Raw genomic sequence first — 16,321 nt, forward strand, 5'->3', positions numbered from 1 at the left:
GATTCACTGGATCATGGGGTGTGGCGCTGCCAGTACCTGTGCGGGAGGACGAAAGTCCGAGTCTTCAGGTCCTTGGTACTTCCAGTCTTGCTCTATGGGTGCGAGACTTGGACTTTGACCAAGGATCTGAGACGGAGACTTAATTCCTTTGGTACCAGGTCTCTTCGGAGAATCCTTGGCTATCGCTGGTCGGATTTTGTGTCCAACGAGCGGTTGCTGAGAGAGACTCGGTTGAGATTTGTTACCTGCATAGTCCGTGAGCGTCAGCTGCGGCTGTAAGGACATGTGGCTCGTTTTCCTGACGCTGATCCTGCTCACCAGATTCTCTCAGCGAGGGAGTCTCATGAGTGGAGGAGGCCAGTGGGCCGACCACGTGCCTCATGGTTGCAGCAGGTTGACCATCATCTCAAGGAGATGGGGATGGGCCTGGCATCTGCCTGGGGGATGGCCAGACGGAGGCCCCTGGAGTACCGGCGGAAAGTGGACGCAGCGACGCGCTGTTCTGGCACATGCTCCCATACCTGACCTGACCCAAGGACCCTGCCAAACCATTCGCAAAAATGAAAGGTGTTGACGCGAATAGCTTACTACCTTGTGAGGCAGAGGTGAGACGGCAAATTGAAAGAACTGTGTTCGTGGTGAAATACTGGCAATGATGCTCACCTCAACAGTGTGACCAAAATACCCAGTAAAGATTGGGAGTTGACTGGCATGATGCTCACCTCAAGAGTGTGACCATAATACCAAGTAAAGGTTGGGAATTGACTGGCATGATGCTCACCTCAAGAGTGTGACCAAAATACCCAGTAAGGGTTGGGAGTTGTCTGGCATGATGCTCACCTCAAGAGTGTGACCAAAATACCCAGTAAGTGTTGGGAGTTGACTGGCATGATGCTCACCTCAAGAGTGTGACCAAAATACCGAGTAAGGGTTGGGAGTTGACTGGCATGATGCTCACCTCAAGAGTGTGACCAAAATACCCAGTAAGGGTTGGGAGTTGACATGCATGATGCTCACCTCAAGAGTGTGACCAAAATACCGAGTAAGGGTTGGGAGTTGTCTGGCATGATGCTCACCTCAAGAGTGTGACCAAAATACCCAGTAAGGGTTGGGAGTTCACTGGCATGATGCTCACCTCAAGAGTGTGACCAAAATACCTGAGTAAGGGTTGGGAGTTGACTGGCATGATGCTCACCTCAACAGTGTGACCAAAATACCGAGTAAGGGTTGGGAGTTGACTGGCATGATGCTCACCTCAACAGTGTGACCAAAATACCCAGTTAGGGTTGGGAGTTGACTGGCATGATGCTCACCTCAACAGTGTGACCAAAATACCGAGTAAGGGTTGGGAGTTGACTGGCATGATGCTCACCTCAATAGTGTGACCAAAATCCCGAGTAAAGGTTGGGAGTTGACTGGCATGATGCTCACCTCAAGAGTGTGACCAAAATACCCAGTAAGGGTTGGGAATTGACTGGCATGATGCTCACCTCAAGGGTGTGACCAAAATACCCAGTTAGGGTTGGGAGTTGTCTGGCATGATGCTCACCTCAAGAGTGTGACCAAAATACCCAGTAAGGGTTGGGAGTTGACGGGCATGATGCTCACCTCAACAGTGTGACCAAAATGCCGAGTAAAGATTGGGAGTTGACTGGCATGATGCTCACCTCAAGAGTGTCACCAAAATACCGAGTAAAGGTTGGGAATTGACTGGCATGATGCTCACCTCAAGAGTGTGACCAAAATACCCAGTAGGGGTTGGGAATTGACTGGCATGATGCTCACCTCAAGAGTGTGACCAAAATACCCAGTAGGGGTTGGGAATTGACTGGCATGATGCTCACCTCAAGAGTGTGACCAAAATACCGAGTAAGGGTTGGGAGTTGACTGGCATCATGCTCACCTTAAGAGTGTGACCAAAATACCGAGTAAGGGTTGGGAGTTGACGGGCATGATGCTCACCTCAACAGTGTGACCAAAATACCGAGTAAGGGTTGGGAGTTGATTGATGGCACTTATCGTTTTGTGTGGTTTGAAGGCGACCATCTTCCAGACGATGTTATTCCCGAAAAGCAGAAGGAAGACGATGAAAATAGTGATGGTGATGATGAAAACGAACAGATAGATGAAAGTGCTTTGTTGGAAGATGAGGACGACTTGGATGACATTGATGATAGCGATGACACTGCTTAATCACAGCATTCGCTTGTTCTTTTCAAGTGTCCGATTTGGGCCCTTTTGCAGCCCCTCCTCTAATTTGGGCCCTTCTTGTCTCGACGGGCCAAGGTAATTTTTGTTCTTGAGCGATGTTTTTGATGATTTTGACGTTATAGGAGTATTCTCAGACCACTTTGGAGTTCGTGCCTGAAAGTTTTATTAAAACAAACCGAGGGCCCTTTTTGAGGCCTTCTTGTTCAGCCAAGCCTGCGTATTTTCATCCTTGAGTTGTCATTTCATGATTTCACTTCAATAAATCGATGATTTAAATTTTCCTTTTTCTCGTGCTCGATAGTTTGATTAAAAGTACAAAAGGGGCCTTTTTCAGGGACCTAAAACAACCTTTGAAGGACATGGTGGCCGAACTCAAGAAACGGTTTATTTAGTTTTTCATGCCATGGCCCATCAAATGACACCTTGAAACCTTTCGTGCGCAATACTTTAACTAAACGTCACTGGGCTCTCTAACTATAAATGGGCGGGTTTTGTTGTGCCTGGCACTCCAAGTTTAACATGTAAAAGTCGGTTAATTATAATTTAAACTGAATCATCCGTCTCGACATGTTTGTAATATCAACTTGTAATTGTTTTGTCTTTTTTTTTTTGCCTCTTCTAATCCTCATCATTCCACTTCGTTCGTCGCTAATTCTTGACCCTCTTGTGGTGTTTTTTTTTTTCGAACATTTCGTGTGGAGATTGGAGTCGTGCCTTGAGCGGTGTAACGGGTTAGTTGTGTTCGGCGTGGCTGCTTTGCCATCGACGTCGTGTTGTTGTTGTTGTTGTTTTCATTGATTAAGAGAAAAATAAAATAAGTCCTTTTTAACGCGGTTACCGAACACGTATCGTAATAAAATGAAGAGAATTCCGTTCATTTTTACACAAAACGAGGATGTCCCGCTAACCAACTGGTATCGCGAACGTTTCTCTGTGAAGACGTCCGGACGTTTGAGCGTTGCCCGTTGCCGCCGTTCCTGAATGGGTTGCGCCGATGCCGATGTCGTTGGTTCTACCCGAGATTTAGACCTGCCTCAACTCTGAGGTCCCTGGTATGAGTGGGGTAGGTGTGCGTCGATCTCCTGCTCCGTCGGTTGTACGTTATCTGTATGATATTGGAACCTTATCGGTTTATATCGAGTTTGTGATTCCATCGGGCGATTTGGGGCCCAAAACATCGTTTACGTCGTCGTGTTTTTTTTATTATTTTTTTTTGTTGTTCACCCGGTAAGATGGATCCCTTTACGTTTACAGCCTGGTGAGGAGACGATCTGTGTTTGAACCGTTTAAGGGTTTTATAGTTGAGGGGAAAAAAAAAGAGGATGAGAAGAAACCAAACAAAATGCCTGCTGTGATGGAATAGCTGGAAGCCGCAGTCTTGGGCCTACACTCGAATTAATAATTTAAATCCTTCCTGTCGTGAACATCAACGTGTGTGTTCCTCAGAATCTTTACCTTTGGTAGTTGTGGGGATTTCGTGCAAGTAGGTATTTTCTGGGATCGCAGACGTCCGACTGCATGGTACAGAAGGAGCACACTGTTACTGTGACTGACTGTGACTGTTGGGCATCGTACAACTTGGTTCGATTACCGACCCGACTGAAACTGTCGGTTTGCTTCGTCACTGACACTGGCAGGGTGTTGCGTGACCATGTTCGCCTTCCTTCGGGTGGATCCATGAACGGACGTTAAACTTGTCGTGTGTGTGTGCGTGTGTGCGTGTGTGCGTGTGCGTGTGTGCGTGTGCGTGTGTGTGTGTGTGTGCGTGTGTGCGTGTGTGCGTGTGCGTGTGTGCGTGTGCGTGTGTGTGTGTGTGCGCGCGCGCGCGCGTGCAGTAGTACATGGTGAACGTTATACATCTCACGGTGTGTTTTGTAAAGAGTCGGCTAGTTGTCGCCGGCACCCTGAACGAGCACCGTGACGTATGACTGCGAATGTCGTATTGAATCCTCCACATTTACTCGGCTCTTGCGCCGAAACCTCCCCTGGTAACGGAGTGATTCGGGGTGGCCTTGCACGTCTTTCGGGCTTCTCAAATAAGGATTGTAGAATGAAACGACTCAAATATATATATATATATATATTTTTTTTTTTTTAAAGAAGCCAAAAGGACTCGTAAGCGTGCGGACCTGCGAGAAAGGTGTATGCCTCTGCACGACGAAACATTTGGAGAACTTCCTGATGAACTCGTCCGAAAAGTTGATATGTTACGGTCCGGGCATTGTGCGCCTGTGAAAGGCCAAAGATTGTGTGTTCTACCTAAACCTACATGCTTCTTAACACTGATGGGAATCTCATGTATGAGGCTTGTCGATGCACAGAATAAGTTTTAAAGGATAGGGGGGATGACATTTGTGTGGGCTGAATGCCGTTTTTAGCATATTTTCAAGCCTAGTGTTTGCTTAGTGGTTTGGGTGGCAGCTTGGGATCCTAGGGTCCTGAGTTCAAGCCCCATTGGCCACTGAATTAAAATACACCAGGAGGTTGACTCAGCCTGTCATCCTTCCGAGGTCGGCAAAATGAGTACCAGTGTACTGGTAAGGGGGACACTGCATCAGCGGCATAGCCGCGTCCCAACCAATGATGCAACCAGCAGCCACAGGCTGCACTCGATAGAAATAGGGATCATATTTTCGTTTTTTTATTTGGTTCTGGAGCCACAAGATAAATTATACGAGATTTTTGCATCTATTGGTGAAAGGAGAAGCGTCCATTTGTATGGATGTGTGTTTTAACCCAACTTTTTCCTCTGTTCCACGGATATTTCTCGTGTTCTTATATTTCCGTGAGTCCGATTTGCATTCAGGAATGGAACAATTATGGTTAACCGTTTTGAAATTGCCACTCTTTCGTCTAAATACTGAAAATGATGTTTGAAAGATTATATATTTGAATTGCAGATTTCGCACAAGCAATGGCGGCTTAAAGGTGCTCTGCGAGACGAACCAAATCGATGTAAACACGCACGGCGCACATGCAGAAGGCCTCATTTGGAATTAATGTCATTTTGAATGTCCTGTGTTGGTTATGCAAAACATTCAATCATGTCTTGCAGTTGTTGTCATTTATGTTGTTTGCAAGCTTCACAGATAAAACGGAAGTGACCATTAAAATTCATGCACCTTTCATTCTGTGCTATTCAGTGGTACACCTGCCTGAGAAAAGCTGCATGACCGAGGTCATAATGACCAAGAGTGAGAAAAAGTTTGTCGCATGTAAACTGGAACTGAAGTTCGAGTACTTGTTGGACTTGCCAGAATTATTGTATATTTGCCTATTTTTGCAATTCTTGTTCGTACATTGTACACGGGTTGTAATAATCGTACAAATACAACAATTACTGTATGTCTGGCGAATGAGGCCTTTCGCGCATGCGCTGTATACGTTTTGAATGACTCGCTTCTGCTGAAGGAGGTTCTTTTTTTTTTAACCTGCTGTTGCTAGCATGACAGTCTCTTTTTAACATAGTTCTCAGCATTTAAACAATAGAGTGGCAATTTTAAAGTGGTTAACCATAATTGTGTTCTGGGATGCTCAAAAATATAGAACATTTGAGACGTGTCTGGTTCGTGAAATTTCCTGTGAGAGGTGTCGAGTTTATGCGAGCGGCCGCAGTGGATATGTTTCAAACTTGAAGAGCTCTGAATCGAGCGCATACCTCTGCCATGCAATGCCTGATCCACGAGAACATATCGGGCCCAATACATTTTTGAAATATCATGCGGTACAGTACTATATCGTTTTTTGGCCTGACCTCTCGATGGTGAAGAATCACTTGAAAAATTAAATAATTCCTGTATCCAGATCCAAATTCTGCTCTTCACCCAAACTGAATCAATTTCTCCTTGTCATACACCCAACATGTACACCAAGTTTCAAACGAATCTGTCCACAACTTTTTGAGACATCATGCTATATATTAGTTGAGCCCGATCTCTCAATGGTGAAGAATCACTTCAAAAATTCTAGCATCCTGATCTTCACCAAAATGTAATTGGTTCGTTCTTGTCACACACCTAACCTGCCCACCAAATTTCATCCACATCCATCCACAACTTTTTTTAGATATCCTGCACACAGATAGACAAACAAACAGACAGACAGAGAGGGGTGAAAACATAACCTCCTTTGCCTTCGGTGGGGGAGGTAACTATCAGATTGACCTGACGTTTTGCGTGAAGAAAAACGTGAATAAGTAACACTTATCGACAAAATAATTTTGGAAATTGCAATACACTGTGCCACCACCACCAGGTGGTGCTACATGGTACACATTTACATAGAGAATTTATTCCCCACACCCCACATGAGGCTGCAGATACATAGCCTATGTTTACCCCCCCCCAACACACACACACACACATATAATTTATTTATTTTGCCTTTTAAAAATATTAGCAGAGTACCTGCCCTATGGGTGATCTTGTTCCAAGCATGCAACACCTTCTTCTGACTTGTACCTTTTATTTGGGTGGTGTATAGGCAACTGATTGCAGTGTATACGCAAAAAAACCAAAAACCTGGGTTACGTGCATGAAGCAAAAACGTACAACTTCGTTTGATTCCTGTTTAAAATTCAAAACACTTTACAGTGCTGGAAAACATGACAGGAATACAGTTATAAATGGTGGAGACTTGTCATACCCTCCTCCACTTGAAGGTGGTGCTACACAATACACATTTACATGGAAATTTTTTTTATCTAAGAGCAAAGATAAAAACACCCCAATATATTGGGGTCATGCTGATCCTCTGCAGCAAGTCTGGATGTAATTGGCCCAGAACTATGAGTAGCACAACAAACGCACAAACAAACATCCATGAATTATCGTATAATACTAGCAAATACCCCCCGTCACTTTGCTGATGGTAATACTAAAGGGGTGAAGGGGAAGAGGGAGAGAGATGGGTGTGGGTGAGAGAAGAGATGGAGGGGAAAGGAGAGAGGAGGGATGGGGGAAGGGAAGACAACACAGTGTGAGGTGAGAGGAAGGGAAGGCAGAAGTGCGGTGGAGCGTTAATTACGATTTAATACCGTCTCATCAAAATAATCTGCATTGAATATTGAAACAAAATAATGTCTGAAATCCATTTTCTACCGTCCGGGAGACAAACCCGCTCAGACACGTCCGGAGACAAAACGCCATCCAGACATAACCATGGTTCGGATATGTCCAGACAGAGAGACAGACAGATAAAGAGAGGAGAGAGGAGAGGGGAGAGTGAGAGGAGATGTGGGAGGAGGGTACTACACTGTATTGGGAGGGGGAACATCAAGTAAGAGAGAAAGAAAGAGAGGTAGGTAGGGGAGTTAGCAGAAAGAATATGTTATGCTTTATGAAAACACACACACACACACACATACACACATACACACATACACACATACACACATACACACATACACACATACACACATACACACATACACACATACACACATACACACATACACACATACACACATACACACATACACACATACACACATACACACATACACACATACACACATACACACATACACACATACACACATACACACATACACACATACACACACGCTTGGCCGATATCGGCAAGTTGGAGGCAGTGTGATTACCAACAGTATTTGCTAGATACAAACCAGACGCCTTGAGTAGCTTTCACCGAAAAACGATGTTGCATTTATATAGACGTTTCAGGGATATGTTCACAAACATTATTCTTTATAAACAGCTGTGTGTGACGGGTGGAAAAAAAATTGGCTCGGTAATTTAGAAAACACGTTAATATGGCAAACGGCTCAGAAATTGGGTATGATGACATAACTCGCTCAGGGTGACGGAGCACGAACCACTCGCTCAGGGTGACGCAGGGGTGTCCTTAGAAGCCGGTTACCGGCGACCCATAGTCGTCTACTCAGAGAAAAAATGTTAAAGGTCACCGCCTAATTCAGTGCCAATTTTTAGATTTTTTTTTTTTTTTTTGTCACCATGAAATCTCTACACCCCCTGTTTTGAAATCCGAGAAAAATCTCTACACCCCCTGTTTTGAAATCCGAGACGAAAACGCATTAGTATTTCGATAAAAGCGGGCTTACTTTTACTGTTAGTACTCTCGCCAGGTCTCGCACAACACTGACCTAAAAATAACACAAGCAGCTAAAACACACCTGCAATAGAGTTCTCTGCTTTAGCCTCGTTTTGGACTTTTGGCCTGATACCCTGATACCATACAGCAATGACCTCAAGAAAATAAACTTTGTAGGCCTTGCAGTTTTGGTGCCGAAACGATGGCATCGAAACGAAAATCCCTGTTTGACTTTGGATTTTCGAAGACGTCCAAAGACATGGGAGGTAAGCTTCTGGCCATCAGTAATTGGTCTAAACTTGCACTCTCGCGAGTGCGACGTTGTTGTTGTTTCACGAAACATGTGTTTCACCTAGTCCATTTTGAGCTTTTGTCAAGTGATGTGGCTCCAAAATACATGGTCACCCGTTGTACCTTTTTAATTTATAAAGTAATCTATGTATATAAAGTTGAAAGTGTGTCTGTGTGTGTGTTTCTCTGTGACCTATGCACGCGAAAAGTACTGGACTGATCCTTACCAAACTTCACAAGCTGACAACATGTACCCGGGAGTGTCCCGATGTAAAAGAATTGTACTTCCGACTTCCGGTTTCCGAATTGTAACGTTAATTTTTCAAGTTCAGCCGATTGACATGGGGCCAACGCCATTTGCAATAGAATGAAAAAATAATGCTACAGTTAATTGAAGACAATGACTTCCGACTTTCCGGTTTCTGAGTTATGACGTCATCACCTGATTGCGTAACGTTAATTTTTCAAGTTCAGCCGATTGACATGGGGCCAACGCCATTTGCAATAGAATGAAAAAATAATGCTACAGTCAATTGAAGACAATGACTTCCGACTTCCCGGTTTCCGAATTATGACGTCATCACCTGATTGCGTAACGTTAATTTTTCAAGTTCAGCCGATTGACATGGGACCAACGGAATTTGCTAGAGAATGAGAATTAATTAAGTCGCAAATGATGACATGAAACCAGCCTCACATTGTTGAGGCATTATGGTTTTTTATCTGATGCGGCAATAAATCTTAACATTTCTGAACTCGAGTCTTCTGCATATAAAACATGGTGGGGAAAATATTGTTACGTTTGAGGGGGGGGGGTATGCATTCAAAGGGTAATTAGGATGTTTAATTAGGTATGCCATGCTGTTCGCGTTTACCAGGATCTCGATGTAATAAGTAGCAATTCAGTGGTGATAAGTTGTCTAGTAAATGTTCATTTCTTCAAGGGGGGAAATGATAATTGTCACGTAATTAGATAGGGACACGGGATAGGGTAAGTGTGTCTGCGTAAACCCCTTTTTGGTATTCTCTGGAGACTGGCCGTGACGTCACAGGACAGTGCAGCGGATGGCTCCGCCCTGTGATCACGATTGGCAGAAGGCGACGGCGGTGGGCCAATAAACGGCTCGATTGGAAGTGACGAGGACCAATGATAAAAAGGTTCTGTTCGGGGTCGAAAAGGAAGAGGAAGAAGATTACAACAAAAAGATCGTGTTTTTTTGGTGGGGAGGCTATTGCGCGGGGAGCATCCTTGTTGTTGTGCTGATTCGATCGTGTTCTTGATCGTGTCTTGGAGCCTTGCTGAGCCTCGTGCCTCACCTTGGTTGGCTCTGGCGTTCTGCTGACTCGGAGTACGGGGTCGAACGGTGGGCGGACCTGCCTCCCTCTCCTGCTCGCAACTTGGCGCCAGAACTGGTTCCCTGGCGGCTGTGAGCGGACTTGGGCCAAGACCAGGAGGTCGACAGCACCACGGTTTCTCCTGCCCCCCTGACGAGAGCAAGGCCAGCTCGTCCGACGCCGATCCAGGGACAGTTGCGTCCACACCACGGTCCAGCCTGACCACCAGAAATAGCTACGTTGTGTGTGTGTGTGTGTGTGTGTGTGTGTGTGTGTGTGTGTGTGTGTGTGTGTGTGTGTGTGTGTGCGTGCGTGCGTGCGTGCGTGCGTGCGTGCGTGCGTGCGTGCGTGCGTGCGTGCGTGCGTGCGTGCGTGCGTGCGTGCGTGCTTGGCGCCTTAGAGGGATTGAGAACTGTATATTCATTGGAATTGTCTGTGTTTTTCCCCACGCCCGATCCCACACCATCCCGTCGAATCGCCCCAGATCCCCCTTCTTGCCGAGTCTTGTTATTTCTGGTAATAGTAAAAACAAATAAACATCATCAACTCAGTGAAAAGCGACTCGTGCCACCTTCCTCGTCCCGTTTGCGGTAGAGCGATTAGAACCGCCATGTTTGGGTTATAAATAAATAAACCGCCTCCATCGTTTCGGCTCATTCTACGTTGGCGGGACTGTTCAAGTCCCGTGGACGTCACATTGGTGTCAGGGTGTTGGATGTTCGAACCCCTCTAAATTATATTTGGTATCGGGAGAATATACCAAGATTAAAATCTCGCCACGAATTGGAATATAAAATTAATACAGAAAAGCGCGCAAGCGCGGGAAAATTTTGGCGGGATTTTTCAAATTTAAATTAATTGGCGGCAAACGGGACTTCTGCACCATGGCGGATGTGCAGATGTTTGAGGAGGAAGGCCACGTGTCTGGCAGCGAGTCGGGGGAAGAGGGGAGAGACGGGGGTAGGTTTGGAACCTCCCCCGTTCCGAGCGTGGACCGTGCTTCATTGCCCGTAACTGGGCCGGCAGCGCCGGAAACCGGTGCGATGACTATCCAGACACTGTTGGAACGTTTAATAGGGGACATGACGGTACAAATGGCAAATCAATTCGTGACACAGAGGGCAGAAATGACGGCACAAATGGAAAATCAATTCGTGACAAAGAGGGCAGAAATGACGGCACAAATGGAAAATCAATTCGTGACAAAGAGGGCAGAAATGACGGCACAAATGGAAAATCAATTCGTGACACAGAGGGCAGAAATGACAGATCAATTGGGGGTAATGGGGGTACAGTTGGGTGCACGGATTGATTTAATGAGGGATGAATTGGGGGAAAAGATGGAGAAAATGAAAACTGAGATGCAGGAGTGTGTGGATGTTAAATTGGGAGAAATACAAAGTAAATTCGAGGATAGATTGGAGGAAACAAAGGTAGAAATTACATTGGAGGGGGAAAATATACGGAAAAAATTGGTAGATAAAATTGATGCAACGAACATTCGGGTTGATAAAGTGGATGAAAGCCTGGAACGTCATCGTGCCTGTGTGGATGCTCGTATGCAGCTGCAAGTTGAAGAGTGGGGAGAGCTGAGGAAGCAAGGGATGAATTTGGCGGAGGAGGTAAAAGGATTGGAGGCTCGTTTGGACGAACAAGATAAAATTATGAGCCAATATGAAGTCTTGGATAAAGGCCTGGTAGAGCCGTCTTTTGTAAGTAGAGTGTCCGGGTTGGTTGAGGAGTAGCTACAAACTCGCGATGGAGCCTTGGAGGAGGTTGTGCGGGCCCAGAAGATCCTGCGGGAAAAGGTGAATCGGTCCATTCAACGTTTGGAACAGGAGGCAAAATTGACCCATGAGACCCTCACCACAAAACATCTTTGGCCACAGTGGGCTCCGAAATTGGATACGCAGCCACAAGGGTGTTTGATCCCTGGGCTGGATTCGGACAAGGGAGAAACTGAGAAGCGGGCCACCGTAAAAGTGATCCCCCTGGTAAATTTCGACGGGTCAGGGAGCGTTGAAGATTTTCTGACGCAATTTGAGTGCATTTCCCGACTAAACGGGTGGAATGAGCAGGAACTTACAGGGAAATTGGTGGCAACGTTGCGGGGACCAGCCGCAGACGTGTTAAACGTGATCGCGGAGGGGATGTTGACCAGCTCCCACATTTGCGAGGCGTTGAGCCGTCGGTTTGTGTTCGCGGCAAACTGTGATCTGGTGCGGGCTCAGCTCCAGCACCGCAGATTAAAGCCGGGTGAGACAGTGCAGGAGCTGGCACAGGACATTTACCAATCAGTCAGGATCGCGTATTGGGACCTTACAGTGGAGGCGTGGGACAGACTGGCACTAGAGAAATTTTTAGCTGCTCTTCCGGACCCTGAGGTCCGAGCGCTAGTGGAGCTACAGGATCCACCCACCGTTCACCGAGCGGCTGAGTGCGCAGCCAGGCTGGCCTCGTGGAGGCGGCCGGATCGGGTGCCCCCTGACGAGAGCAAGGCCAGCTCGTCCGACGCCGATCCAGGGACAGTTGCGTCCACACCACGGTCCAGCCTGACCACCAGAAATAGCTACGTTGTGTGTGTGTGTGTGTGTGTGTGTGTGTGTGTGTGTGTGTGTGTGTGTGTGTGTGTGTGTGTGTGTGTGTGTGTGTGTGTGTGTGTGTGTGTGTGTGTGTGTGTGTGGTGTGTGTGTGTGTGTGTGTGTGTGCGCGCGCGCGCGCTTGGCACCTTAGAGGGATTGAGAACTGTATATTCATTGGAATTGTCTGTGTTTTTCCCCACGCCCGATCCCACACCATCCCGTCGAATCGCCCCGGATCACCCTTCTTGCCGAGTCTTGTTATTTCTGGTAATAGTAAAAACAAATAAACATCATCAACTCAGTGAAAAGCGACTCGTGCCACCTTCCTCGTCCCGTTTGCGGTAGAGTGATTAGAACCGCCATGTTTGGGTTATAAATAAATAACCGCCTCCGTCGTTTCGGCTCATTCTACGTTGGCGGGACTGTTCAAGTCCCGTGGACGTCACAATATAATATTATAGTGGTGATGAAAAAAACCTCACCCTAACCCTAACCCTAACACAATATAATATTATAGTGGCAGCCTCTACAATTTTACAATTAACTGTGACATATACTCCTTCAGACCCGCCGTCATCCACGGGATTCCTGTGCGGAACATGGGTATCCCTGCTAGTTAGCCTATAAGCTAAAAGCAGCTTTTGTACATGTTATTATTCGTGGTTATTTGCACTGAAAATTGCGGTTTATTCACTGAAGTGAAGGCCAAGTATGAGCAGCTGTGAACTGGCCAACTGAATACTGGTACTGCAGGTACATGCATGTACCAGAGACTTGCGAGATTTTCTTGACGGTATAACAACACGATATTGGCGGATAATGTAAGGTGGAAGTTTAACAAAATTGGGATTGTGACTGTGATGCAGTATTCACACTTTGACTGTTTGGTTGACTGATTGAAGCTAGCTTACATCCAATAAAGAAATTATCAGAAAACGAATGAAGTTAAATACATGTTTATCATTCATTTTCAAACAATAAACTAGTCTAAAGTTATTAGTTTGAGCTGTTTATTAAATCAAAATAATAATAAACAATATTTAACAAAGTAAAATGAAATCGAAGAGGGAAAATATGCATAAAATGAATGAAAGAAAATTTACAAATATAATACTTAGCTTCCCTATGCTTAAATAGTTCATCAGATATTTAGGGAGTTGTGAAGTTTAGGTGTTGTCATTGTTTGAGGTGGCCCTCAACTTCTGGCTAATGGTAGGCCCTTTTGTAAAGCAGTTTCTCACAGTGATGAATGCATTTGGACTATTTTCAGTTACTCCACTGCTTAACATCCAAGCAATTTTCATTACATTTAGTGAGTGGGGTGTGTGCCACATTAAAAATGACAGCATGGGAAACATCAATTCACAATTTTTCATTCACAAGTATACAGCACATGTACATTTTAATTATTTGCTATTTGCAGAATTCCCTGAACCTCTCCCTGTCCCTGCACCTGAACCTCTCCCTGTTTCTGGACCAATCTGCTCTCCCTCTCCTGAACCAGTCAACCATCCCACTTTAAATCAACCGGTGAACTCTTTCTCACTTTCTGAATCTGCCAGGACTTTGTCACCCAATCTGCAAGAAAATCAACTTGCAGTTCCTGATCCAGTGACACCGTCTACTGCAGCCAACTCATTAACATTCTCTGAACGAATCAACTCTGGCATACAGTCTGAATCATCTAGTTCTTTAATGGTAGAAGAAACTTTAACATGTAGCTCCCCCATTAATCTATCTCGTATCTCTATGTGTAGTGTAAAAGATCTTGATACATCTTCACCTAATGAAGGTCCTGGTCAGGATGTAATCAAATTGTTGGGAGAATTATTCTCAGAAGCAGAACGTATCCACACAGTTTACAAATGCCAACAGTTACAATGTTGGAAATTAAGTATTACTGAAATAGAAAGACAGAAAGTGAAATCGAGATTTAGCCATGAATGGCTGACAGATCCAGTTACACACTGTGGCAAAACAGGATTGTATTGGTTGGTTTACAGTGAAACCCAACATGGCATGTTTTGTATTCTGTGCAAGAAACTTAATACAGTAAATAAGCAGATAAATTACTTCAGATTGCTCATTGTACTTCACAATGTGCAGTATCATCTCCCTATTAAGAACTAAGATATGGCCCAAATGTTCCTAAAATGCCTCTTTTGAAGTGCTTAGATACTCCATCTTCCAGACACCTTGGTGTGCCATAAACCCTGTTTAAAAGCTGCTTGAACTAAGGCCAAAAAAAAAAAAAAAATGTTGCATTGGCGTAACCCGCCCGACCCTAAAAATTCCGCCGACCCTACGTTTTTTTTTTTTTTTGTTTTTTTGCTATCGAAAAATTTTGCCGACCCTATTTTATTGCTATTTTTGTTGTTTTGCTATAGTTTTCAAGTATCTTGTTGATTGCGATCGCAAAAACCCGGAAGTGTTTCGGACAGAACCCGCCGACAAAAAGGGTGGTACTCGAGCCGGGGGAGATTTTGGGAGGGATTTATTAGGAAAAAAAAAAAAAAAAAAAAAAAAGATCCCGACCGACCTACCCTATTTTTCAGTGACCCGTTACGCCAATGCAACTTTTTTTTTTTGGCCTAACTATACAGTATAGCTGAATTTCAGTCAACCAGTCAGTCAGTCAACTACATCCAGTATAGGCCTAACCACCTGTTTTTGTGGAGTTTTCCACCCCAACAGCATGATAATGTGAGAACATGAGTGTGTGTGTGTGTGTGTGTGTGTGTGTGTGTGTGTGTGTGTGTGTGTGTGTGTGTGTGTGTGTGTGTGTGTGTGTGTGATGGTGCCTGTTATGTGTAACAGAAGTTAGGATTGTTGAAGTTTATCTTGAGTTAATTCAGCTGTTTCTGCTTTCTTTTTGTACATTATAATTTCATTTTCTTTTGCTGCACCCACATATTCCTTGTAGTCCGGGAGCCAACCTGTGTACGAGGCTGTTTTAGGGTTGGACCTTACAGCCTCTGCTATAAAATTTTACACCCCCAGGATGTTTAGATATATGTTTGCAGTTCATGAAAACCAATGTTGGCAATTCATAAGCTCTTGCGAAAAATTTTGGCGGCCGTTTTTGTTTGAGGAAGATTTGAAAAATTTGATAAAACAGCAATTGTCAATAAAATTTCTAAAAAAATTTAAAAAATCACATTCATGAAAAATAAATGTGAACTAAATGTAAGAATTCAATCAGTGCATTGTAAAATGACAAAAAAAAATTGCCTTTGTGAAAGTAAACCTCGTAAAAGTACATAATTTTGTGAAAAATGCCTTAAAAATAACGTTTTTTGAAGATGGCCTTTAGAACTTTTCTTATCATAGGCAGATGCTGCATTAGAATACTAATTTCTCTTAATGTGATATGAACATGGTATCCATGGCTAATTAAAACAGCAAATTTGATTGAGTTCTATCAATTTTTAAAGAGAAAATTAACATTTTTGTCAACCAAAGTTACCCCTACCCCCAAAATCCTCTTACTCTATTGAACACAGTTCGGTTAAGGTTTGCTGGATCCAGGTTGGGTACTTCACAGTTCACTCTTCCAAAGGAAAATTCAATGGTGTTTGGAGTGACATGGCCCTGGAGCAGACATACAACAATGAAGGGAAGACATCTCTGTTCAAACGCATATCTCAGGCACCAGCTGCTCGAGATAAATATGTGAAAACAGCACCATTTCTCACAGCTGTATCAGAGAACATAAAGTCTATGGCTAATCTAGGCCAACAGGAATCTACTCATCATGGAGAAACACAGAAGCAGGCAACAGAAGAACATATGCATGTTGAGGAGATCAAGAAAGTGATATGCCAGCAGAT

At 44.5% G+C, this 16,321-nt stretch overlaps 1 protein-coding gene across 3 annotated transcripts in view; it reads left to right on the forward strand.

The window, feature by feature from the left end:
- Window positions 1-2,058: 2,058 nt before the first annotated feature.
- Window positions 2,059-16,321, forward strand: part of RNF4 (ring finger protein 4) — a 53,541-nt gene continuing 39,278 nt past the window's right edge. For 2 of the 3 annotated variants that reach the window (XM_085848321.1, XM_085848322.1), the window contains exon 1: window positions 3,111-3,274. In XM_085848321.1, coding sequence (XP_085704447.1) covers window positions 3,266-3,274 — 9 coding nt within the window. In that variant the 5' untranslated portion in view covers window positions 3,111-3,265. Of the gene's footprint in view, window positions 2,287-3,110; window positions 3,275-16,321 lie in introns of those variants that run through there. The other variant, XM_085848323.1, reaches the window with a different exon arrangement.

The sequence above is a fragment of the Eptatretus burgeri genome, chromosome 12 (assembly GCF_056783735.1).
Source record: "Eptatretus burgeri isolate ZD-2024b chromosome 12, Ebu_testis_v1, whole genome shotgun sequence".
NCBI classification, from domain to species: domain Eukaryota; kingdom Metazoa; phylum Chordata; class Myxini; order Myxiniformes; family Myxinidae; genus Eptatretus; species Eptatretus burgeri.